At 33.7% G+C, this 27,856-nt stretch overlaps 2 protein-coding genes across 2 annotated transcripts; one reads left to right on the top strand and one right to left on the bottom strand.

The window, feature by feature from the left end:
* Window positions 1–7,429: 7,429 nt before the first annotated feature.
* LOC142632107 (acetolactate synthase small subunit 1, chloroplastic-like) lies at window positions 7,430–21,530 on the top strand. Its single transcript, XM_075806525.1, has 12 exons — window positions 7,430–7,726; window positions 8,592–8,805; window positions 10,318–10,401; window positions 10,531–10,599; window positions 11,307–11,390; window positions 11,507–11,653; window positions 12,590–12,676; window positions 13,726–13,830; window positions 13,937–14,059; window positions 14,651–14,803; window positions 20,700–20,765; window positions 21,095–21,530. Exons 1-12 carry the CDS (start codon window positions 7,473–7,475, stop codon window positions 21,176–21,178), a joined length of 1,470 nt encoding a protein of 489 aa, XP_075662640.1. The 5' UTR covers window positions 7,430–7,472; the 3' UTR covers window positions 21,179–21,530.
* A 1,270-nt stretch (window positions 21,531–22,800) lies between these two features.
* Window positions 22,801–23,634, bottom strand: LOC142631440 (2-alkenal reductase (NADP(+)-dependent)-like). Its single transcript, XM_075805615.1, has 4 exons — window positions 23,611–23,634; window positions 23,420–23,502; window positions 23,083–23,179; window positions 22,801–22,941 (listed from the first exon to the last, which is right to left on the bottom strand). The coding sequence occupies exons 1-4, from the start codon at window positions 23,632–23,634 to the stop codon at window positions 22,801–22,803; spliced, it is 345 nt and encodes a 114-aa protein (XP_075661730.1).
* Between the last annotated feature and the right edge of the window lie 4,222 nt (window positions 23,635–27,856).

Genomic DNA, 27,856 nt, shown 5'->3' with positions numbered 1-27,856 from the left:
TGAACAAATAATATAATTAAATTTATTAGTCAAAGTGAAGTTATAAGTAATTTTTTGTCAAATTTATTAAGATCTAAATAGGATTTTCTTGAAAGTTAAGATCAACAAATTTCTAATTTGATGTTGGGCTAACTATTTTTTTCCATAGATTTTAGTTCATGTTGGTTTTTTTCCCTTTTTTGTTCAAAAATGTTAAATATTGTCAAGGTGATCATATTCAAACTTATTTCAATTGGACTTTAAAAAAAACTTGGGCAAGAGGATTCAAAGTTTTATTTTAAAAGTTCAAAATAAAATTATTATACATAATTCTTTTCTTTTTTGCAAGCTACCACCGCCCCCTATTTGATCGGCAATCGTTAGCAATCTCCTTTTCACTAATTCAAACTCATAAGTCATAATCTTAATTTTTAATACTAATGGACTCTTATTTTATGATAAAATGTTCTTGATTGTTACATGTCTTTTGGAGATAAAGAGTGAAAATAGAAGAAAACAAAACATTAAAAAAAAAATGGTTTTTTTGATTGATAGGTTTTACCTAACCTTGAGATGAAAAAGAGAGTAGTTCCAAAATCAAGTGGGGCTCAGGGAAAGCATGTGGCTGCTAGAAATAAACCTTTCAAAAGCATAGAGCTTTCCAATCAAAATCACTGCTTTTATTATTTTTGTAACTTTAATGAAATACCATTACGCTAACAAATCTTCAACGTTGATCGGTAAACATGACCGTTCTGATTGAGAGAGATTTGAAAATTAAGTTGAAAAAGAAGTTGCTGTACATGCGTGACTCAACACGACATGAGTCTGTGAAAAAGTGTCAAAGTGTGACTGTGTGTGTGACTACCAAAATGATAATAACAGTCAAAGTGACAAAAATAAAAGGAAATAAGAGAGAGGAAAAAAATTATGAGTAAAAGTCAAAATAAATTATGATCATTTTCCCTATGAGTAAAAGTCAAAATTAATTATGGCTAATCTAAATTGATTATTTGTATAGGCAGAATTTGCTTTTAAATTTAAAGTTTTAACTTTTAAGAGAGAGGAAATAAGAGATAAATTAGCAACTTTTTATTTATTTGTAGTGTTTTAATCTATAGTATTAGTTTCTGATGAGCTAACTGTAACCCACAATTAACAACTCTTAATATTCAACAAAATGTGTAAGATTTAAATCTCCAACTGAAAAAGAAAAATATTTTAAAATTGATTAATTCATAGTATACATTATTTATGGTATTTATTTTGCTAAACTTGAAAATTTTTTTACTGAAAATATTGTAGATAAATGTAAAAGTTAGCTAAAATAGTGCAGTAGAACCCATGAATAATACTAAAAAATACAGTAGGATCCATAAATAGTAGCAAAAATAAACTAAATAGTAAAATAAGCTGGCAAAAATAATTTTTGCCAAACACACACTAAAAACCACCATGATCCTTGAGCTCTAAATTGATTTTATGTAATTAATAAAAGAATTAGAATTCGTGAGAATATTACTAATTATTTTCCACAATTGTCGCCATAGTTACACTTTGGTTAAAGAATATGGTTGAACTTTTCAAATCAAGTTACATTGGCATGTTTAACTAGGCCAGACTCATTTGGGCAAAACAAAGAGCTGATCTCGATTCAGTATTTATCAATGCCTTTTTTTTCAAAATGATGAATTTTCCACCATTGAAAAATTGCAATCTCTCTCTTTCAGTAAAATAGCAGACTTGTACTGGGGTAGAGTATAAGTCAAATTATAACCCAAAAAAGCAAAATCAAAGCCAATTAACTGCAACGTTTTCAATATGTGCAGTCAACAAAGAAGTATATATTGTTTTTGTATGGCCAATATTTCGCAAATCAAAATGGTTCATTTTCAAGAATCAAATTAGATGAGGAAAATCCAAATGTTTTGGTTCTCAGTGCTTGTTTGATTTAGAAAGTACAGTGGCGGGACATATAAGTAGCAGACATTTCATCCTCAACAAAGATGGTGTAGAAGCACTTATTGCGGAGGTTGGCATAGTTTGTGACTCTTGCTTTGTGGAATTTGCAAGTCAAAGAAAAGATTTGTGAGATATTGTCTCAAATTCCTATTTTGACTTAGCTTGGGTTTTCTTGGTGTGAATAAGGCGGCTTTACCCATAGGTTTTCTCAAATGGGGAGAGACTTTGAATTAGTTTACGAAAGCTCTAGATATATTTTATTATTCATGAATTCTCATTTTTAAGTGTGTTAGAATTTTGTAATATCCCTTTAATAAAGTGCACTAATTATTTATTTTTCGTGAATGTATGTTATTGTTAAATCATGTAAATCCTTGGTATTTTCTTTTGTGCATTTGTGTCCTTTTATTTTATTCTTGCAGAATTTCTTCCTTCTTGTTAATTGCAATATAATAGATCAAGACATTTTTACTAAACCCAAAATTCCAATACACCCAAATAGTTATCTCTAAGAACAGAGACTAGAGAACAATATATCTTCTCTAGCTCAAATTGCTACACACCACACAATGGGATCTCTCACTATACTAATTGCAAGTTTGTGACACACACACAAAATCAAGGTTGCAACACACAAACTAAGCAAGATAAAACAAACCTGCATCACAACTTAAACCAGTACACAAGCCACTTAAGTAGAAGCAAAAGAGATCTTTCTTATTCTAATTATTGCGGCATTGAACACACAAGACTCAAGGTCGCAGTCCCACCTATACCAAAACCATTTAGTATATTGACCCAATGATAAAAAACAATCATCATGGAGCGAATATAATAGATTTATATTTCTAAGATCATATTTATCTATTAGTATATATGTCGGCCAAGGTAACAAAAGTGCCGTCACAAAACCAAAATGAGTGCAAGAATTAGTCAAATCTGAATTGATAATTACAAACCCACTAGCATGGACTATGGTCCTATGTAGCAAGATTAAGATGTATTTAGTTTACATATTCAAGCAATTGACTAATATAAAGTTTATAAACAATATAAAACTCAAGAGTCAAGACCCGCTGACACCAAAACTCAGCTCGTAACTTAACTGGTTAACACATTCTGTTTTTCGTTCGAAACGTGACTTACTAAGTTAAATAATTGCTTCTTTCATTTTCCAACAGGATTTAGGAAAAAAAAAAGGGTTTATTTTCTTTTTCTTTTCCTCCGTTTACTCAGCAACCAAACAAACAATTTTGCATTTCAAAAAGACCGCGTCTTCTCCACTGCGCAGTCTTTGTCTTTCTGCAAATTTTCATACAGAATGACACGTTAGGTTTAGTGCCACTAGGAATATATAGCTAGATGGCAGATACCAACAACTCGAGTCTAGGTCGAGGATCAGGGTGATCCGTCAAAGTCGTCCTTTGTCCATTGCAAATAGCTAGTATTCTTGACAAAGTTTGGCCTTATGTTCAAGTTTTTTCTTACAGGACAATGATATTCCGACCCCAGTTGGTTGTCTGATGCTTTCAACTTAACTTGGAATTATCGATTGAAGAGAGAAAGTAGAGTTGGTGCCAATGTTATTTGGTGGCAATTGTCTAGACTCTATTATTTTATTTTATTTTTTTGGTGTGTTTCTAGTTTAAGAATTATAGATTGTTACCTTTTATATCAAAAATTAAATGATATAAAAATTAATTGATATTTTAATATGACAGTATAGAACAATTATTATAAAGTATAAATAAATAAAAATATTATAAATTCAAGCTATATGTTATAAATATTATTATTATTATTTTTTAAAAAAAGCTCAATGAAGTTTTTCGTATTTCTAGTTAATTAAAATTAATAATATATAAAAAGAGATTTGAAATAAATTTACTCAAATATGGATTTATGCTGAAAAGAATGGGTCAAATTGGACGTTAATTATGGAAAGCATATATCATGACTAGTAAAAGGACCTATCCTATCTTAATTCATTCTACATGCCAGGAAAAAAAAAAAAAAAATGCTACATGAGCATATCAGGTGGCCTCTTCTTCAAAACACATTTGGACTTAGGATCTTTTAAGTGTCATTTAAAATTTTAAATGACGTGACAGTTTGTACCCTGTCAAACTCATAAACTAAATAGCTCTTCGATGACTACAACTTTTATAACAACTTTTTTTCACAATTTGATGAACTTTTTAACTGTAAGCGATGGACAATTACTTTCACATGAATTTATCATTTTTTTTTTCCATCCACAGTTAGCCATTTGAGAGTTGTGGCACAAACATGGTGTCTTTGACTTTCTCTGAAATTAAATCTTAGCAATAATTTGGTCTCTTTTTTTGAGATGGAGAGAATCATGTTCTAATTTTTTTTTTTGATCAAATGTTCTAAATTTCTAATAGCCAGACTACCCCGTTCACCTGATTACAATTGGAGTGTGGGCTTGGGCCACTCGTATGAGTTGGCCATTTAATGATGGATCAAGCAACACTGGAAAGGCCTGAAACTAGGCAACATATGCTTTCCCTGTGAAACTTGAGTTGTTTGCTGGTGACGTAGGTGATAGGGCCCATAAGATTGAATGAACTCGGCTTGCTAGGTAAGTAACCCAACAGCATGTAGTGAAGTCCTTAAATTTTATTGGGCTTAAAAGGTCCATTGAGGTTTAATCCTACCCATTATATTCATTGGGCTTGGAGGCCTAATGTCTTGTTGTACCATCAGTAATGATATCGAGCTTAGGACTAATTATTTAAAGCCTGCACAAAATTGTTTCCATCATGAATATGATAACTAAGACATCTTAAACTTGCCAAAAATTAGCTCAATTTTTATAATTTTTAATGAGTAGTGTTACTTTCATTACATTTTCATAACAAAACTTAGATGACAATCTGTTGCTAGTTTTAAATTGGGTTTGTCACAAACATTACTTTTTTACTTACAACTAGTAGTTTGCCACTTAAGATTTGTTATGAAAATATTATTATTATCTTTACTCATTTTCAATAGGAAAAATAACATTTTATATCCTATAGTTTAGGGATATACAAAATTAAACCCTAAGGTTTCAAAAAGTTACAAATTAAACCCTATCAAAGACAAATTAAACATTAGTTCATTTAAGTGGAGTGACATTGTATTTGAGGTTAGCTATGATTTGAGAGTTTAATTTGATAAACTATAGAGTTTAATTTGATAAACTATAAAGTTTAATTTATCACACTCCTAAATTATAGGATTTAAATTGTAATTTTCTGTTTTAATTTTATTATCTAGGAACTTTATACTTCATCTATCCCATTTTATTTGTCCATTATATATTTGAGAGGTTTTAAAACATTGTTCATTTTAAAAAGTAACCAGCACAATTTTAATAATTTCCCTGCTATGTTTTATATTTTCATAAAAAGATTTTATTTTATTTTATATTTATATTTTTATGGGTAGATAGTATGGGAGGCGAAAATGTGGTTCAAACTGCATACATGTGGCACCCAAAAAAAAAAAAAAATTGCTATTAGCCTATTACCACTAAGGTGTCACATAAAATCTGTACGGGCCCTACTCCCCTGCCAAGCCCAATTGCCCTAAGGCCCAATTGCCCTAAGGCCCGTAAGGACTAACTCTTATAGAAGTCCCGTGCCGACCACACGTTGTAATGCTCGTACCATCCAAAGGGTCCGATCTAGGAGCACTTAAAGCAGCCTGCGGCCAAACACATACTCACCTACGGGGTATGTCCCGGCGCCACTATCATTTCCTCCTACCCGCCACCCGACGTCCACTTAGATGAAACGGTATTGGACCTCTTTTCCATTGCCTAGGGAATGCCCTTGTCGAGCATCAAACCCAGCGGTGGAGCTAGTTCCAATGCTACTCGTTTTTCTCCCACTCCCAACTAAACCTCCACTTAAGGGTAATAGTATTGGACCCCTTCCTTCATCCATCAGGAAAATAATCATGACCAGTCCACTAAATTGGGCTATAAATAGACGAAGAGGAATCAGTGAAAAGGGTTGGCAATTTCAGGAAGAGAAAAAACTAGAAATTGAGAGCGGTGTCAGTTCTCCCCGAGGAAGAGAGGGAAGAGACAGTGAGAAGTAGGGGAAGGAAGCCCAGTACACGGGCCTGCCGGGCATAACATCACACTTTGTAAGAAATCCATAAGCATACTATATAAATAGATTGTGAGCCCAAATCCCTGCGAGGCCCACGAGCCCAATTCAGGGGTGCACATCTATTACTTTTCTATTCAAATATGTTAAAAATGAGCTTGACCTCTCATGAATTTAAGGGATCTTAATATTTTATTATTATTTTTTACTAGTTTGTTCTTTGAGAAATGAAACGTTTTAGAATACAGATACAATTTTCTTTCAGATTGATTTGGAGAAAAAAAAAATATCTCCTAACCCAGTTACTTGTTTGAGTAACCATATTTCAATAAAAAAAAGAAAAAGAAATGACTAATCATATGTATTTCTAATAATAAGCTACTTATTTAGATGACTAAATGACTTATATAATTTAAAATAGGTAGATAGTCATATGGTCACTTTGCAAAGTCAATAAAGGCAAGTATAACTAATTTACTAATAGAGGGTATTGCACTAATATTAACAAAATTATATCATTTTATTTATCATGATTGGCAGTGTTTTCTCTTAGAATCTTTACGAGGATACCTGGCAATAGATAAGTTCATTAGTCTAAAATATTATGTAAATCTAAAAATTTAAGTTCAATCCAGTATTGCTATAAAATAAATAAAATATTCAATCCACCCCAATATTTGTTCATAAAATTTATGGATGGTTTTATGTACACGTCATCTTGTATGTTTCAATATTAAAATTTTTTAAATGAATTATTTTCCAAATTATTTTCTATATTTAGTAACACTTAAAAATTAATAAAAAAAAACTATCTCTTAATTTTTCTTATTTAGCTTCATTTAACCTGAAGTCATTTTTGAGAAAGTTAAATGATATTTATTGAAATTTTTTTTACTACTTTTTTTAATGTGATTTTTTTTACTACTTTATTTTTTTATTTTTTATACAATATAGAATTTCTTCTAGTGTATATATATATATATATATATATATATATATATATATATATGTGTGTGTGTGTGTGTGTGTGTGAAGCTCTTTTTTGAAGGCTTGAACCTTGACCCTTACCTTTCACACCCTACACCCTACACCCATAAGCATTTATACCTGTAGAGTGACCAACACATCAAAGAGGAGCGGTGGTGAAATTATTTTTTACTACTTAGATATTGAAAAATGTGAAAAAATAATTTCAAATAAGAGTTTCGAAAACCAAAATCTGTCCTTCTATAATAAAAAAAAAAAAATAGATTTACCCGAATCCAAATGGTACGACCCGATCACCAATGATGCCACGTCCAAAATACGTGTAGCTGTAGATTAGCGAGGCACTATAAAATTCTATAACTGTCACCTTCAACATCGTTTTTTCGTATCTTTTAGTCTTCTCTCTCTCTCTCGTTGAACATGGCGACCATTTCAACACAACCCTCAACATTTCACACTCTGAACCCTCGTTCAGCCGCTTCTCTCAACCCAGCTTTCTCAACAGCCATAGCTTTCCCATCAAAGCTTTCTGGGTTTCTCTCAAAACCTCTCAAACATGAGCCAAGTTCAAGGAGGAGCACGGCGGTGTTGGTCTCTGAAAGAAACGTTGACGAGAATATCGCTGACTCTGCATTTCCATCTAATGGCTCTTCTCCTTCCTCGACCCGATCAAAGTTCGTACAATAAAAAATTTACACTTTTTGCTTTGATATCAACTATTTTTTTTTCTTAATCTTTTGGTTTTTTTGGTTGTGGTTGCATGTGTTTGAATGTGATTGGTCATCTGGGTTTTGATTGTTTTTGTTGAATTTTTCTTGGTTTGGTTTGTGGGTTATTTATTTTCTGTAATCTCTATGTATAAGTGATGTCAATTGGTTATATGGTTGTGGTATATGTGTGAGTGTTCAATTGGATTGTGCTGATTTCTATTGAATTTTGCTAAATTTAATATATTTGCCATTATTCTGTATTAAATTTGATATCTTTGCCATTATTTTCTATTAAATATGTGGTCAAAATTTGAAAAAATGTATATATTTAATGTGTTGGCTCTGAAAATATGTTTTGGCTTTTGCTTCCTTTGGTGGGTCGAGCTTCTCTCTCTCTCTTTTTTTTTTTTTTTTAAATAATTTTTTTATAATCCAAGAATATCTCTTTTATGTATGAGGGTGGCACTATCAAACTTATGAAAAATAAGAAAGATATGATTTTCAGTTTCTTTTACTATGGTGTGGTACAAATGTAACAATATTAAATTTTACCTCATAAATAATGGATTTATCTTTTGTGTGTATGTGTGTGTGTGTGTGTGTTTTCCCTCTTTGATAGATTCAAAATGTAAAGGTTTTTGTCACTTTACATAGGAAGCTTTCACTTCTTTTAATCTTTTGCTCTCTATAGAAGTTGTATGATATACAATGTCATTACTCATGTTCTGGTTGAAATGGAATCATTAGGCAGTTAAGTTCTGCTTGTTTGTGATACACTTGAATTGATCTCCTTACTTAATTACACTACTGCGTTCTGTACTTGATCCAGGGTGAGACGGCACACAATTTCAGTGTTTGTTGGAGATGAAAGTGGAATGATAAATCGGATTGCAGGGGTCTTTGCAAGGAGGGGATATAACATTGAGTCCCTTGCTGTTGGTCTGAACAGGGACAAAGCACTTTTCACAATAGTTGTGTCTGGAACTGAAAGAGTGCTACATCAAGTTGTGGAGCAGCTTCAGAAGCTTGTGAATGTTATAAAGGTTAAAACTTAGCTCTTGAATTTTACTTTGCACTTTGTCATTTAGCAAAGCTCTTGCCCAAATGGCAGCTCTTCCCCTTTTAAAAGCAATGTGGACGGGAGGTCATGGGTTTAAGCACCTGGGTTTTTGTAATTACCCATAAAAAATCATTATCTTTAGAATCATATATAGATTTAAGATTATCCTTTAGAATTATGTGTAAAACTGGCTTCCTGAGATGTAAAATCATGTTTGGCACAATCAACCCCTAATAGTTGTCAACGTTTTCTGTCAAATGGAAGATTTGTGAATTGATTCAATCTAGAGTTTTGGAAATTAGGAATCTGGTCATGTTTAACCAGGCATTGATGTGGGAATGGCTAAGGCTTAAATTGGTGGGGAAGAGGAGTAGGGTTGTTTCAAATGTAGCTAATGGGAAATATGGGGTTAGCTTATGACAAAAAGAAGGCAGGGTTGGGAAACTTTTCTAGGTTCAATAGATTTGAGGTGGGTGGCAACACTAGCAATAAGTTTTGGCATAATTATAGCGTGGGGAGTAGGTCTAGAAGGAGGCCTTTTTGGAATTATTTTGAATTAAATGGAATAAAGAGGCTTCAGTGGAAGATTACATGAAACCTTCTATTGGAAATCTTCATTGGGATGTCATTTTTATTAAAGCAATGAACAATTGGGAGTTAGAGTCTCTAATCTCTTTTCTAGACACTCTCTACTCTACTAAGTGGGGAAGAGTGGAGGGGATACATTATGTTAGTACTATTCAAAACACTGTGTGTTTGAGTTGAAGACTCTCTGTAAGTCTTAAACACTAATGGAGGTTGTCTTTTCCTTGGAAAGGCACTTGGAAGACCAATGTCTCAACTAGAGTGGCGTTTTTAGTTGGACAATGGCATTGGGAGGAAAATCATAATGATGGTTGATTTGAGGTATCGCCTGACTATTGTAGTAGATTGGTGTTATGTGCAAGGAAAATGGAGACGCTACTGATCTTGCACTCCTCCATTGTTCTGTTTCTAGACAGTTATGTGCTATGAATTACATTCATTTGAATTCAGTGGGTTATGCCCAGAAGTGTGGTTGAGTTATTGGCTTCTTGGAAAGGAAAGCGGTTGACATCATAATGTGTATACACGGAATGCAATCCCTTTATGTTTTATGTGGTGCGTTCGGCGAGAAAGAAGAACTCATAATGTAAAGCTTGTGTTCTTGAGGACTTTATATTATTGGATGACTTCCACATAAAATTTTATCTTTTTTAAAATTTACTTGAATTTGTTGATTTTTATAGTTTTAATTGATAATTTTTGGTATGTTTCTTGTATATACCCTGTGTATATGGGTTGTGCCCCTTTTACACTTTTCTTAAAAATTCCTTATGAAAAAAGGTAGCTCTTGACTTATTTGTTTTATCTGTTTTTTTCTCCATCTTTTATTGCTTTACTTTTTTGCTCTTCAGATTATTACTTGTATCAAATCCCAAAATTCTTAACTTGTGGCTTTTGATTTGATAACCAGGTCGAAGATATATCAAATGAGCCACAGGTAGAACGTGAGCTAATGCTCATAAAAGTTAATGCAAATCCAGAGTACCGTGCTGAGGTAGTTACATAGTAATTATCTAAATGCTGAACATTGAGACTTTTCTTGAATCTATAGAAGTTTTATGCTTTTAATTGTTACCATTTTCTTTGATAACAAAACCTTGTTACATACATGGTTGATCTTCAGATCATGTGGTTAGTGGACACATTCAGAGCAAGGATTGTGGATATCTCAGAACACTTTCTGACAATTGAGGTGAAGATTGGCGTTATTCTACTCTTCCTTTTTATATCATATATTATCTATACATTGTCTGAGCAGTCAAAAACTTGAACCCTTACATTGTTTGACATTTATAATTTTGTGTGCTTGTGTGTGATAGAGAGTGCATGTCAATGTGGTTATTGGTTAGTAGGCTTTGTTTAAAACTTGGAAAATCATAACTTTAACATTTAAAGTTTGAATATTGTTAACAAATTGGAACTGGTGGGGAAGTTCTTGGGCTGCCGCTCTTGTTAAATGATCCTCTCTATGGAATCTTAGAAGTTGTGCTTCATGATTTGGGAAACGTTCATTAAATTACATCCGGGACAGCTTTTATTGTCAGTAGTGCACATCAACTTAGCAAATGAAACCTTGAGGTATTTTGTCACTGGATATACAATAATATTACAATTGAATGTTTGCAAAATTTTAAACTTGGCATGATGTGATGGGAGCGTAATTCTGTATCTTTGGTCTTGATCTCATTCTATTGGGCTCATGATGCTTTTTGGATGCCTACTTTTTTTTGTGTAACTTGTTTGAGGTTTTTAGTGGAGGTAGACAATGTCAATTGTGTGTGCATCTTTTTGGATCTAATTAGATCTCATATTTAATTGAGCATCTGTATACAGTTTTGCTTATTTTCATTTCTGTTATAAGGTCCTTAATACAAATTATTTATTCTGAATGTTACATAGGTAACTGGAGATCCAGGGAAGATGGTTGCTATGCAAAGGAACTTAAGCAAGTTTGGAATCAAAGAAATTGCCAGAACTGGAAAGGTTCAGAACTTCCCTAGAAAGTCATTGTTCTTTTCTCTTTTCTTATGAAACATTGGTTTTTTATTATTTGAACATGCATTCCATGTCTTAATTTTTGAAACCGTTCCACTTAGTAGATTGCATTAAGAAGGGAAAGAATGGGTGCATCTGCTCCATTTTGGCGATTCTCAGCAGCTTCATATCCAGATCTTGAAGTAACAATGCCTGCCCGTGGTCCTCTTGAAAATGCAGAACTCAATGGTGGACATGACATATATGCAGGGGTATGAGCTTGTCTAAGCTTTACATTTTTTTGGTTGTTGCGGGGGTGGGGGGGGGGGGGGTAGGGGGTAGTACCTAAGAAAGAATAATTTTGGTAGTTACCTATTTGTTGTTTGGGGTATGGTGTATGATGTTAGCTTGAATACTTTGCATAGATGATTTTTAAAATCTGAAATTGGTACAAAGTTGTAATAATTAGAGTTTCAGATTGGACTTTATGATTTGATTTGTGGTAAGTAGTGGTTCTAAGCATTATTTTTTATTACACTGTTATTGGTTATATATTTATTATCCTTAATAGAGACTATTGTAATTGATTTATAAATATATCTTTACATATGCCTTGTTAAGCACACTATATAGTGTACAATTTTTTTTTCCCTATATTTATGTCCCTGCTTGAAGGCCTTGACACTTTTTATTATTATTTATATTTGTACATCCAAACCACAGTCTTGACACATTTATCATGGCATAGCTACTAAAGAAATAAATTATTTGTCCTATCATTCTGAATTTATTCCTTTTCCTGCTCCTTTTTGTTTACTTATTGACTCCTCCCATCCCATAATGAGTGGCTCAATTGATAATTGCACAAATTTTAATGACAGCAATCAAGACTAACTCAAACTTTTAAATAAAAATTTCCTAAATTTTTGATATTAGGATGTAGCCTAGTGGTTGGAGGCTTGGGATGAGCTATACATGGTCCTGGCAGGTGGGATTGGGTATCTATGGTTTACTCCCTAGAGGTGGATCCAAGGGGCCTTGCCTTGATGAGGTTCCATGTCGTCACAAAAGAAGTAATTTTTTACCATTGCATGTAGACATACGTAATGGGCAAGCAAAATGCAATGAGCCACTAATTATAGGAAGGAGGGAGTCTTATCATTTTAAATTTTTATTCAGTATCTCATATGTTTTTTTTCTTCATGAAGGGTGATGTTTATCCTGTGGAGACATCTGATGGATTTGCATTCAATCAAGTTCTTGATGCTCACTGGGGTGTTCTCAATGATGAAGACGTAAGATAATTCATAGATAGTTGTGATCCTTTTCTTTTCTTTTCTTCATCTTCTTCTTGGAATCATAGTCCAACTTGGTTAATACTTGTTTGTGTTATCAGTTCTTATTGTTTATTTTGGAAGTTAAAATGTAACAGTTGATTTCTTAATTAAAGGCTATTAATTTTAGTTTTGAGTGATATTTGCCACCTTAGTTTAGTTCTTGAGAACTGAAGAATGGGCCAGTTGGGGAACTCAATTAATCACAGTTGTGTAGTCTGACTTGAATTAATTAGTTGAGTTGAACGCATGGTAAAGCTGCTATGGACCACTTCACTTTAACTGCTGCACCGCATTCTAGAGCCATCAAATTTGTTCTTGGGCCTCCCATAGAATTCCTAAGAAAATATGATTATGGTGCTTCTTGGCATGAAATATGCATTTTATTGCATTGTATTACACCTTTTCATGCCTGCGAAAGACAAGATTTCTCCTGAGCTTTCTGGTACCTTCTGGGTGAATCTAGCTGCTGATGCTTGTGGGATGTTCTGTAGATGACATTATCAACTTTGAATTTGATTTTTATTTATGTATTACAAGTAAACTATCAAATTGTTGCTTGAGTTTCTTTACCTTTGTCTTTCTAAGGAACCCTGATTGCAATGGGTAGTTTGCTATGTGTACCATCTAACTTGAAGAAACGCCAAGTTGAGTCTTACTGATTCTAGTTGGAAGCTCATACATAATCTGATACAATATTTGGCATCTTAGTCAACAACCTTGGTTGCTAAAAAACTCGTGATATCATAATTTGAATTTGAAAGGTTTATGAGCTTTTTCAGGAATTTACAGTGAGGCTTAGTGGAACACTGTCTTCTACAAGTTTTGACTTTAGCTTTGAGTGGTTATTCATATTTGTATTTGATGTCAAAATATATATTGCATACGGTTTTTGCCTATTGCTTATGACTGAGACGTGGCCATGTGACAATTTGTCAGTTGGTGATATTGAAATGGAGTGGTTACTAGTTGTTTTATGTCACACAATTTAATTCCGGGGCTGTTTTCAGACAAATGGACTTCGATCGCACACCTTATCCTTGCTTGTAAATGACTGTCCTGGAGTTCTCAACATTGTTACTGGGGTTTTTGCTCGAAGGGGCTATAACATTCAGGTAATTTGCTTCTTTTTCTTACCTTTTTTCTTGTATAATTGATAATGCTTTTGTTTGCAAGATTTTCTCATTTGCTTACTCACTTTCCTTTATTTCTTCATATTAGAGTTTGGCTGTCGGACATGCTGAAGTTGAGGGGCTCTCTCGCATTACAACTGTTGTTCCTGGAACAGATGAATCAATTAGCAAGTTGGTGCTGCAGCTTTATAAGCTAGGAGATCTTCATGAGGTGAGGACACTCAACTATGATGAAGGATGCATTGCATTAAATATGTAAATACCTATGTAATATGGCTTAGTTTTAACATACAAGGAAGGATTGCATGTAATGCCGTAGGTTCCCAAAGCTTTGACTACTAAGCGCAAACTAATTGCTACTAAAACCCAATAACCTAATAAAGCACATATACTATATAAACTTAAGTATGCTGCACATATTTGATGATGTGGGACCTATCCACGATCTTCTGAGGAAGAGAACTTGCCCTTGCCTTGCTATGGTGATTTAAAATTTTCACCATTACCTTCTAGATCCCAAGTTAAAGTATGCATATATGTCTTAGATGAGGTTAATTTTCTGTAGGTTCCTGTTCTTTTTACTTGTATGATAAATGGCCAATCATAGTGGATCACTCTATATCTGACAAATTCCACTTGGAACCTTTGTCCTGATGCTTTTGTGGTTCTTGCTGGTCTTGTTATCTTGGTAATTTGGACTAGCTGTGAGGAGGTCTACTTGAAGGATTCATAAATTCAGCCTTTCTGTACTCTGATGGCATGATTCCTTCAATGTCCAATTTCTAACTAATGCTGCCTTCAGGTTCGTGATATTACCAACTTGCCATTTGCTGAGCGCGAATTGATGTTGGTAAAAATTGCTGTCAATGCTACTGCTCGACGGGATGTACTTGACATTGCCAACATTTTTAGGGCCAAAGCTGTTGATGTGTCTGATCACACAGTAACCCTTGAGGTAATTTTTATAATTTCTACAGCGATTTCCATTCAAGTATTATGTTATTGTATCTCTTGACCATATATGTTGATGCCATCAAGTATTTGATGAGAGAATGTGAGATTTTTTTGTTAAGCAAGAGTTGCACTGAAGACCTTGCAAGTTGCATGCTAATTAGGATAGGGTGAAGAGGTGGGGTTGTGGACTCTTTGCATTAGTCCATGTCTGTAGCTCGTTAGTTCCTAGTTGGGAGGTAATTGGTCAAAATTCAGAGTCCACAGTTATGCCCTACAGTTTATTTAAAAAAGAGTAATCTGCAGCTGTTGTACAGATGTAATGACAGAGAAGTCTCTCTTCTAAATTTTCAAAAAGTATTTAATTTTTGACTTAGTTATTCTCTAAGGGCCTCCAAACAACACTCAACGCTCAGATGCATGTGCAGAGATCTGATAGAAAGCATAGCTATCCTATCACTCTTAGCTGCAATGGCTTTTTTTTTTATAATAATTTTTTAAAGGTTAAGTAGAAAAGGTCCAAATTAAAAATAAGACGAAAATACAATGTCGGACCTGTCGGTCCCTGGACTTTACTAGGTGAGCACTATTAGTCCCTGAAGTCTTAAAAATGATCGTTGTTGGTCCTTTTGTTAACTTCCGTTAATCTATTTACCTATGTGACTAACAAAACATTGACATGCCATTTTTTAAGTGACATGGCACCATTTTTAATATTAAAAATTATCATCATCCACCACGTCACAAATCACATGACCTGGTAATTAACCCAAATCAAACCCATTTTTCCCCAAACCAAAATCAAGCCCACCCACCTCCTTTCCAATCTGGACATCCAGCTATCACAATCATACATGTCAACCCAGGCCCTCCATTACAGACTGAGTACAAGACAACAAAAGTCTGATCTGTGTAACTCACCATCCTCTTGTCGTGCACATCATTTCATCATTATAGTTCTTACATCAACCAAATTCGAAAGAGAACAAAAACAAAAAATAAAAAGAATTCAAAGAACTAAGAACCACTTGGGTATTTTTCGTTAGATCTTACTTTGCATTTCTAAGAAGAATCACAATCAGGATATGAAGTTACAAGCTTAAGTTGTAAATTACTCCGCAGATAATTATTTTTGAATTTAAAACAATTTAACAAACAAATCAATAAAATCATCTCCATTGAAACAAAAAACAAAAACCTCTCCCTTATCCATATCCTTCTTCCACCAACCTCTGTACCTCAGTAAATCAAATTTAATTAAATTCCAGTTATCCCCTTCTCTAGAAACCCAATTCATAGTTGGGTTTTTTCGTATATGTGTGACAGTTGGAGGGGGAGGATTTGCTATCACTCCGGCTAGAGATTTGTCAGAGGTCCAGATTAGGAGGAGCCACTACCAGAGTGTGGAGCTATGAAGCAGGGGTGCGGATTTGGATTAGAGTGTGGGTATGGATGCGGGTGCGGGACTCGGAAATTTTTTAAAAAGTAGGGTGTGGATGCGGCGATTAAAAAATTATTAAAAACATTTTTATTTATATTTTCTATATATTGCTAAGCATATTTTTTTATATAATGGTAAACATATACCAATTTAAGAGTAATGGTAAACATATATTAATAAATTTAAAAGCATATTTATATATATTATTATAATGTTTAAACAACCCCAATTTTAGCCCAATAACATATTTATAATATTAAATTATTGTCCTTCAAAAAAAAAAGTAATGAGGTGATAATATCAAAGTGTTAAAGAATAATAAAAACTGATGGGTAAAGGTGATACAATCAAAGAATCAAAACCTGTATTTTTACTGTTTTCACAAGTTCCAACTTTTTCTATCTTTTTGACTTTTTAAATCCTTATCTCTTATACTAATACACCTATTCTAAAATCTATCCACATTCTACAACTTTCTCCCTTTCTCTCTCTGTCATGTGAAGCAGTGGCATCCTTATCTCTTCTTCCTTCTCTCTCTCTCTCTTTTTTTTTTTTTTTTTTAAATTTTTTTTCTCTCACAAGGCCACATGAAGTAGAAGAATGGAGGCCGGCGACATGGTGGCGGCCTGTTTTGGCCAGAATCGGGCCCGCACGAACAGCGGTGTCATGCACCGCACGCCACGTCGGTGCGCATCTGGTGCAGGTGCGGCAGCCTTGAAGCCGCACCCGTGCTTTCTAGGTGTGGAGAGGGTTGGTGGGTTTGATTTGGATTCTAGAGAAACTGGGTTTTATTTTGGTTCATAAATGGGTCATGTGTTTTATTACATGTAACAGAAAGACCGACCATGCTCATTTTTAGAACTTTAGAGACTAATAGTGTCAAGACCCAAATCCATGAAACATGAATTTAGATACCTGATTATCTTGCTAACCTTACTTAGCTCAATAAACCTAATTTATTTAAGCTTAATTCAATAAAACTCCAAATAAACAATGCTTCTGATAAACCTCTTATAATAAACAAAATCCACAATTTCCATAATAATCTCCAAAATATTGTGAAGTCTAAGCAGAAAATAAAAATAATAATAACTATTAATCTTTTCAAAACTCCACAAATTGAAAATAAACTCCACTATATAAAATGTGAACTACAAAACAAAGGTAACTAAAATTTAATGAGTCTTCAAGTAACACTGAAGCCGCCTACAACTTCCACGCTCTACCTTGCACCTCACAAGCGGTCCAAAGGTTCTAATTCCCAACTATACTTTAATCTGAAAATATTAATTGATGGGGTGAGCCACACATCTAGTAAGTAATTATACAGAATACACAACGGAATAGAGTCAAACAAAGCACGAGTTTGATTTCACAATTTCACTCAAAATATCCAATATAGTTTTCAAAACATGTAAAGAATCACTTAATACACATATAATCATATCTTAAAGTCTTTTGGAAACACATACAAATAATTGATCGAGCACGGTGTCACATATACACATCACATATTCTCACATACAACTCGTGAGCGGATACCAACATTTAACCTGCTTGGTGAGGGATCAACACATATTCTCACATACAATCCCGTGAGCGGATTTACACATATATATCGATCAATTCTAAAAACACTCATTTTGAGTCACATATCTCAAACAATAAAGTTTATACAACATATAATAATTTTCTCAATATTAACAATTGTTCCAACAATAAAGATATATTAAATATCACAATATCAAATTGAAACATAAATCAAAAGATGCTTGACTCTCTTAGGGAACGAATAGGAACTGAAGAGTTTATATAAATGTTTTTACAATTATTGAATAAGTTTGAAAATCCAGTTTGCTAAAAGGAACGTCTTAAATACCATTTGAAAAACAAGAATATGATTTCGAAATCGTTGGTTTGAAACAATTTAAAGAACAAAAATCTTTTTAGAAAACTTACTTTGAAACTCAATTATTTTCATAAAATAGTTTAGTTAAAAATCTTCTTTTAAATGGGTTTTGGACATTCAAATCGTTATTTAAAATTTGAAATTTCTTTTAAAACATTATTTAAAAGCCAATTAAAATTTCTCTTTCAATAGTGTAAAACAATGCTTTTTGATAAACTTTAAAAAAAATGTAAGCTTAAAAATATAACTTTGAAAATCTTTAACTTCTAAGAACCTAAAGAACAAAACTTGTGCATATTATGCATAATTACTTACCGCACTCAAATCACTCTGAAAGTCCAGCCAAAATAATCTCCAAAGAGCCTCAAGACACTTTTAAATCGGACCTATAATCAATTATGAAAATTACTCAATATCCTCTACAAAATATAAATTTTACTAAACTATAAAAATTGACTCACTAGTAAAATACTTTGCTGAACTAATGATAGCACTAATGCAAAGTAATTTATCAGAACCCAGAGGCAGCAGCTAAAGTTTTAGAGTTTAAGTTAATATACATAACCCCAACCAAGCCATATTATATATATATCTATCATAGAAAACTTTACAACTATCCTAATATCCTAATATGTATATGTATATATATACAACACGGCATAGCATAAGTCCAGAGGCAAAGAAACCACAGCCGAAATATTTGACTTCTTCTATTCATTATATATATATATATATATATATATATATATATATATACAAATCCAACTAAAGATCAATAGCCACCTTCTTTGACTTCTTCTTCAACCAATATATATATATATATATATATATATATATATACACAAATTCAAGAAGAACAATAACCACTTTCTTTGACTTCTTCTTTAACCTTTATATATATATACACAAATCCAACGTAGCCCCTTCTTTGACTTCTCCTTTAACCTTCTTTAACCATTATATATATATATATATACCAATTCAATGAAAGAAGGAGGGCCGAATTGTTTGACTTCAATCTAGGATTATATGTACAGATCCAATGGAAGACTTAAACAAAAAAAATTGATTCGTGAAATTCCACTGGCTCAAATCTAATATCTAATCCAACGGAAAATCTAAACGTTAGAATATAAATTTTAGGATCAAAATCAAATTTCTAAATAACCTAATAAAATTCTAATTTTTTCTTGTTTCTAATTGAGAGAAATCTTACCTTGAACAATCTGATTGTCTCTTCAATTGTACGTGTACTAACTCCAAGGAAAACACCTCTTAGCCTTTTAGATAAAACCCTGACTATCTCTTCCTCTATTCTGTAGCTTGTATTATAAGATGTGGGCTTAGTGGGTAGTGGGCTGCAATAACAATTAAAAGAAAGCCTATAGCCCAACAATTATATTTTAAAGAAAACTCTAAAATAAAAAAAATTATGTGGGGTATTACAAATAGTGCTCATTTGAAACTTTAGAGACTAAAAGTTTTTAAAACTTTGGTTTCTTGATATTTTTGCCTCTTTAGTACATTTCCTATGTATGGGGCTGTGTTCTTCTCTAATATATTTTTTTCGTTACTTATCAAAAAAAAAAAAAAAAGTGCTCAGTCGCTAACTTTAGGGACCAGTACTATATTTTTGGCCTAAAAATAATTTATTAATACTTGCCAAACCCACCTCTCCATATATTGGTCAAATTTGTCAGCTAATTCCCAAGGATCCTGAAGAAAGGCTAGAAATTTATCTTTTTTAGGGTCCAATTCACCTTCAATTGGAAGGTATAAATATGATAAGGGTCCAGTTAACGGGTGTCCTTAGGGCATTTTTTAATGGACTATTTTAGGAAAGTTTTGATATCATGTTCATGGAATTATAAAAAGCTATCAAAATAATTAGTTGATTTTCTCTTGTCCCATAAAAGTTTCTAAAAGTATTTCCTATCCTTAGGTCATCTGGTAACTTTTCCCAAATGATAATATTTGCACACTCTTTAGTCTTTATGTACCATTTTCCCTGGTTAATGCAGTTGGCAATTATGTGAAATTTTCTTCAAGGCTATCATAGATTTTTTCCTTGGATAAGTATGCAATCATTAATTAACACTTGCCAGATCCACCTCTATGATTGCACACACTTTATGTGCCATTTTCCCCGGTTAATGCAATTAGCAATAATATGCATTATTCTTCAAGGCTATCATAATTCTTTTCTTTGGCTAAATATGCTATCATTTATTCCAAAATGAAAATTATTTGATTTTCTGCATAAATTATTATTGTAACTAGCATGGCATGTTTTGCAGTTCCCTACTCTTCTTTTTCTGTACTTTTCTGCGTGTTAGATGAATCTAGTGGCCGTTTTGAAGATTTACTACATAATATATGTGATTGCTACAAAGAAAATGGATGTTAGTTTAAAAAAGGTGTTATTGGAGTTTATCTTCCTGCTGTTAATGTAAAATGAATCTTCTACTTTTTTTTTTGTTGCTTCTACTATTTTTAGGCCCTTTTATCCGTTGAAACTAATAAAATTTGCTTCTGGTACTTGAATATTAGCTTACGGGGGATTTGGACAAGATGGTTGCTCTGCAAAGATTATTAGAGCCCTATGGCATTTGTGAGGTTTGTCTTCCAATCTTTAAACTTTAGGTGTATTCTAGAATTTTCTTGGGGCCTCAAATTTTGACATTATTATCTGAGCCGTTGTTCTGTCTTAAGTGGCCAAGATCGATTCCTTTACAACATCTATGGAAAGTGTTGGTTCCAAAAATCTTGATTTCATTTGGATCCACTTGAGGTCATAAATTTTATCAACTGGAAATGAATTTTCAGTGGGAGTTTTATTGATTTTGGGGAGTGTTATGATTTTCTGTTGTATCTTTACAGTGTGCCTTCGTGCGATGTGACAAATTTATACTGATTTTTATGATGTTTCTTCCTCTTCTTTGTAGGTGGCACGAACTGGGCGGATAGCACTTGTCCGGGAGTCAGGTGTGGATTCCAAGCACCTTCGTGGATATTCATTTCCATTATAATTTGAGAACTTGGGAAAGCATCTCTGGCAGTGTTGGAGAAACTTGAGTGAGGTATCCATCTGCACATTCAGTATCTGTATATATTTGTCTGACCAAGGAAAGGGTGAAATGGAAAGAAGTTGGGGCCAAAGGAATTCAGCCTCAAGGTACTAGTGTTAAGCTTGTGTGTATTGGATTAATATGTTTTAATTTTTTTGTGGGGGTTTGTATTGGCTTCCCGTCAGGGCTGTTTGTTCTCATATATGTCATGTCAGACTGTCAATTTTGCTTTGCAACAGAAAATTTTGTAAGAGAACAGGCCAGAAATTCATGTTAGGTCTCTTGTACGTGATTGTTTTGATTTGTTTCTTCACTCTACCATAGGTGGTCTGTCCTAAAAAAAACTCCATTTTTTTTTTGATGAGAAAGAAACTCAAATTTTTTTTTTTTTGATAAATAATGTAAGAATATTATTAATAATAATAAAGAAAATGCCAAGACGAGTACATTGGGGATGTACTATGGGTACAAAAATCAAGAAACAAAAGAACAACGGTCAAGAAAAATAGAAAAGGAAGAACAAGAAAAATGAGAAAAAACCACACTCCATTCAAAGAGTGTGTGTAAGAAAAAAGACTTAATCTCCAGCAAAGATTGTTTACAGCTCTCAAAACTTCTAGCATTCCTTTCTCGCCAAATGCACCAAATCAAGCAGTGAGGTACTAATCTCCAAACATCAATGTGACAATGACGCGCAAACTTTTCTTGCCAAGCTTCAAACACCTCAATAACAGTACGAGGCATAACCCACTGAATGCCAAACAAACAGAATACCAAAGACCACAACTCCCAAGCTATGGTGCAATGAAGTAGAAGATGATCCATCGACTCCCCACACCTCTTACACATAGAGCACCAGTCAAGAACTATCACTCGTCTTTTATGAAGGTTGTCTGTTGTTAAGATCTTACCTAAGGAAGCAGACCAAGAAAAGAAGGCTACCCTTGGAGGCGCCTTCGATTGCCATATCATTTTCCATGGAAAGGAAACAAGATTATGAGGGTAGAAGGAACTGTAATAACTTCTAACCTCAAATCTTGTATTCCTTGCAGACTTCCAACAAACCTTATCTGGACCAAACCCTCTCACTGACGAGGAATAGACTAGCCCCATAAACCGGTCAAAGGCTTCCTCTTCCCAATCTTGTGGTGGACGACGAAATTGGATAGTAAGCTGGCATTTCACAAGATAATTCTATGCAAAATAACAACAATTAGTCTAGAGACAATTTTTGCAGTCTTTTTGATAACTCTTGAGTTGACATGGTGTGATTGGTTTGGCGTTAATAAATGTGGTTTCAGCTGTGGACTCATGTAAAAATGATATTGCTCTAATCACAAATCATCCTTATTTAGAAAACTAGATCTAAAAGGACCTTGATACTTCCAATGTGAAAGTATCATGGTTGAAAGATTGAGCGCTAGTTCTAAAATTTAACATTTGCTGAGGATACATATTTCTAGTTCACACAGTAACAAAACACTACTGTGCAAAACTTTTGGAAGTATAAGTGCATACTTTTACAGGTGATAGCATTCCAAGGACCTATAGCTTTAGGGGAATGAAGATGTACATGAAGTGAGTTACTCGCGAGCAACTACAACAACTTGTTTTCCAACATTGCGGCCTGTGAAGAGTCCAACGAGAGCTGCTGGTCCACTCTCAAGGCCTTCAGCTATGTCCTCCACATATATAACCTTCCCTTCTTTGATGTAAGGTGGAACCTACTCCAAAAACTTTGGATAAAGGTGATCGTAATCGGGAACCAGGAATCCTTCCATGCAGATCCGTTTCTCTATCAGTTGCAATAAATTGTGCACACCTTCAGGATACTCAAGGTTGTATTGTGAGATCATCCCACATACAGAAATGCGGCCACCAATCCTCATGTTTAGTAGCACTGCATCAAGCATCTTACCCCCAACATTCTCAAAGTAGATATCAATACCTTGAGGAAAGTACCTGACAAAACAATGCAGCATGAATATTGGCCATAGAATCAGAGACCTGAAAAATTGAAATAGAAGAAAAAAAAAAATTAAAACCTTCATATATTCCTAGCCAAATAAAATTCAATGCATTTTATATGATTATTAGTCCATCCAAATTGGTGATCCTTTAGTTCACTATCAGTCTCATAAACTCTGATTAAAGCTTAGACAATGGTGCTTTATGTTCTGCTTGGAAGATGAATTCACTGACCTTTTCAAAGCTGCATTCAAGTCAGGCTCTTCTTTATAATTGAAAGCATGATCAAATTGAAACTTGTTCTTCAGTAAATCAACCTAAAGTTACAAAGTAAAAACGAATCTGGTTAATGAGATTGTACACTCTGGTAAGACAATCAGTATCTAATTTGATGCCAGACAGGAGTTTTGTGTCTTTAAACAAACATTACTCAATTGTATAATGTCCATATTTGCAAATTTATGACATTAAAAACACACACACACACACACACACATATATATATATATATATATATATTTGTCTAAATTGGGTGTGTCTGCATGTAGTAATATATTGTAAAACTAATATGTGAATTATATAGGAACAAAAAATCTTGGATTACTTTTTGAAAAAAAATGGAAATTGATGTATTTGTAATAATAAGAATGTTACAATTAGAATACTCATGAAGAGAGAACCACAATAAATGCAAATAAAAGGCATCTTTCAACTGGTAGCAAAGGGTTTGAACCAAGATTTCCAGATGAGGGATAGGGTATTAGTATATTTGCCAAATAATTTAAATATGGGAATCTTAAAAAAATCAATTGCTTGGACTCCAAGTTGTTTATTTTAAAAGGAGTTGTGAAATTCAACACGTGGTGCATACTAGATTTGAGGGTAGAAAAGCATAACAATCTTGTTACTAATAGATCTTATAATTGAAATGGATTGAAGTGGACCAAAATAGACTAAATAGGCTGAAGTGAATTGAAATGCTATGTTGATGTAGTTTTACAGGAGCTTAGCAATAATAATTGCTACCTTTAAGCTTTTAGATATTGTATAGATGATGTCCAAGTAATTGTATGCTTGTTTTGTTCCCTAGGTAGATCGACAAACTCTAGCATGCACAAGGGAAATATTAGAGACAAACTTGTGTCATTTGCCTATATGGATGAGATTTATATAGGCTGTTGGTGGACTTCACATGTTTAGAATTGTAATCTAGCCAGTTGCAGAGAGTAGCTCATTGTTCAAACTCAAATCATTAACATTACAAAAGATCTCAGACAAGTATATTATTGAGCAAATCTTGAGTTAAGAAAATCTGGCCAGATCTCGTTGGTTGTTCAAGTTTTGTTTGATAATCTTTCAAGCTGATTAGTATTTAGTAAGGGAAAACTCTGATTACAGCCACAGTTACCGATTTGCAAGTGTAGTCAACACTCTTCATTGATAAAAAGGACAAGTAATTGAGATTTAATAGGGTAAGAACCATAAAAAGGAAAACAAATGCTGCTGGAACTTAATATGTGGAAAATGAATTTTTAGTTAGAAAATGATATTTGTTTTTAGTATTAAAAATTTCATTGAAAACATTCCTAAGATGCATTATTTAAAAGATCTTAATAGTTTAATTAATATTAATTTAAAAAATTCTTAAATGACTTCATGTACTAATAGATTTGGACAAAATAATTAAATTAAGTCATTTAAAATATTTTTAGTTTGACCAAAAAATCCATTGTCAAATTGTTGGTAAAACAATTTACAAATTGGTGAGCCCGCACAACCTCCTCCCTATTTAGGAAGACGAAATGTGTTTTTTTTTTTTTTTTTGGGAAATTTCAGAGAGAGGATAAGATTAAAAGGAAAATATTTTTATAACAAAAGTTTCCACCTAATGCTTTAGCAGTAGTTTACCTTACAAAATACTTCCCAAAATACTTCACAATAAATTATTTATTACAACCTTTCCCATTGAGCACACAACTATGAAGCCAAGATTATCTATGCAAGTAATATTGTTTTTTCTCCTATTTCAAAATCCACTGCCTGTGGCGAAACAACTCTATACCTTCGATAATGAGGCTCTGGAATCTAACAGCTACATAAGGAGACGACATCGTTTTTGGAACAAAACTTTTTTTTTTTGGTTGAGAAACAGGTACAATACATTTAAATGGCTTTTATTAAATGTCACTTTTTGCATCAGTTAATCATGTGGATTGTGGACACGTCACAGTTTCATTTGAAAATAAATAAGGACCAAACTAGACCAAATGGGACCGAACACACTCTCAATCTTACCCTTTCCATCTCTCTCACTCATCACCGTTGCTCTGGGGCCTCGATATTGTAAAAGTTAGCATGGGTACTAAGTTATTCTATAGCTACTTAAACACACATTTTTAATTTTTAAATAATATTATATGCATTTTTATACACTTTTTTATCCACACGTATTTAAAAAAAAACTTAAATAACATTACTCAAACTCCTCTTCTAAATGGGCCCTTAATCACACTATTCTTTAATTCATATTTTCTTATTATGTTTATTGCTTGAGAGCTACTGGAGAATTTTTATTTTCCTTTTTTGTCTGTTTGTGTTAGTGAGTGTGATTGCCATTTTTTTTAAAAAACTTATTCTTACTTTACATGTCCGTTTACAATGTATGGAAATTACTGCTAATATTATGCTTCCTATCTACCAATACACTAGGGAAAGAATTTTTTTTTTTAAAGAAAAAAAAAAAGTAAAAATGCCTGTTTTATGAATTTCTCTATATCTGCATTTTTTTTTCATCATATAGCAGATTTTGCATTGGATGCAAGATATTGTTCAACAAATGAGGTGACTATATATACATTTTGTTTTGGATAATTCACTAGCTACAACAACGAGAGAGACTTGAACCGTTATAACACTATTAAAGGGTCAACAAAAAACATTATGAACACATGTTTTGGTTGTGCAAAACAGTTTACCTTGTACTTAAGCCTTAAATGCCAGATAAAATATACATTGATCTCATATATATGATTGGTTGAGAATTCAGAGAGTTTTTTAAACTAAAATTAATGACCCGTGTGGTTTTTCCCTATTTGTCCTATTTGTACTTTAGCCTTAAATGCCATAGTCTGTAGTAATTTGTAAATTGGCTGCTATACCTTCATATATCATGCAATGTACCCATTTGCCCGGAAGAATTTTGAATGGGCTAGATAGAGTTAACCGAAACTTCCTTTGGGGATCGTCGGCTTCAGTCAAAAAAATGCATTGGGTTGGATGGGATAAGGTGATAAAGTCTAAGGAGGAAGGGGGCCTTGGGTTGCAATCAGCTAAGGGCAAGAATATAGCTCTCCTTTCAAAGCTTAATTGGAGGTTTCATACTGAAAAGGAGGCCCCTTGGGCTCGAGTTTTGAAGCTGAAATATTGTAATCAGAGAAGAAGAATTGCTGCCAATGCCAATAGACTTCCTTGTTCTTCCATATGGGCTGCAATGAAGAAAGGTATGGATACTTTCAATAAGGGTAGCAGGTGGCTGGTTGGTAGGGATAGTGGGTTTAATGTGTGGCAAAATAATTGGATAAATGAAGGCTCTCTTAGAGGGCTGATCCAGGGTCCAATTACTAGGGAGGCTAGCCTTTTACAAGTTAAAGACTTTATGATGGATACGAGTTGGGATTGGGAAAAGATCATTTTTGAGCTTCCCTTAGGAGTTAAAAGATTGATTCAAGCAACCCCCGTGGCGCTTTTGAGTAGAGTTGGGGATAAGTTGGCATGGTCAGGGTCTCTGCAAGGCACTTTCGATTTGAAAAGTGCTTATCAGATTGCTATGGGGGCTGAATGCTCAGAATCGATTTCCGCTAACTGGATTTGGAAAGTGGGTACTCTTCCTAAAATTAGAACCTTTCTTTGGAAATGCATCCATAATAGCATTGGAGTTAAGGTTTGCCTGGAGAGGAGGGGTGTTATTCAGGATACTACATGTCCAATATATCAGGTAGGAGTTGAAAGTATTCTGCATGCCCTTAGGGACTGTCCTATGTTAAGAGGGTTGTGGAACCAGCTGGGGGTGTTATCTTCCAATCAAGCCTTTTGGAGGAGTAACCTTCAGGAATGGCTAATGTTAAACAGTAAACTTAATTCCAGTTTAGGTGCTTCTCACCCACCTTGGAGAGTTGTTTTTCCTTTTGCTATTTGGAATGTGTGGAAGAGTAGGAACAATTTGGTTTTTGATGGGAAGAGCAGGAACCCGAAGCTAGCTGTGGTGATAGTAAATCAAGCCTTAGAGTTTGTTCATTGCGTTGCCTCCCCTAGGCTGGTGACTCGAAAGACTTTGATGAGGATTAGATGGGAGAAGCCGATCCAAGGCTGGTGGAAACTCAACACAGATGGCTCCTCTTGTGGTAATATTCGCTTGGCAGGTTGTGGAGGGGTAGTGAGGGATGATGCAGGAAGATGGATTGTTGGTTTTAGTAGGCGTATTGGCATGACAAGCAGTTTTGCTGCTGAGCTGTGGGGATTAAGGGAGGGGCTTCTTCTATGCAACAACCTAAACATTTCTTTTCTTGAGATTGAGCTTGATGCCAAGGCTATTGTAGATGCCTTAGGAAATCCGTCTTACGTAAATAACATCATTTCTCCTTTGTTGGAGGATTGCAGGCTTTTGATATCTCT

Source organism: Castanea sativa, chromosome 4 (genome assembly GCF_040712315.1).
Source record: "Castanea sativa cultivar Marrone di Chiusa Pesio chromosome 4, ASM4071231v1".
Classification (NCBI taxonomy): domain Eukaryota; kingdom Viridiplantae; phylum Streptophyta; class Magnoliopsida; order Fagales; family Fagaceae; genus Castanea; species Castanea sativa.
Note: the sequence above shows the minus strand (reverse complement) of the source record. Positions and strands in the feature narration are given on the sequence as shown.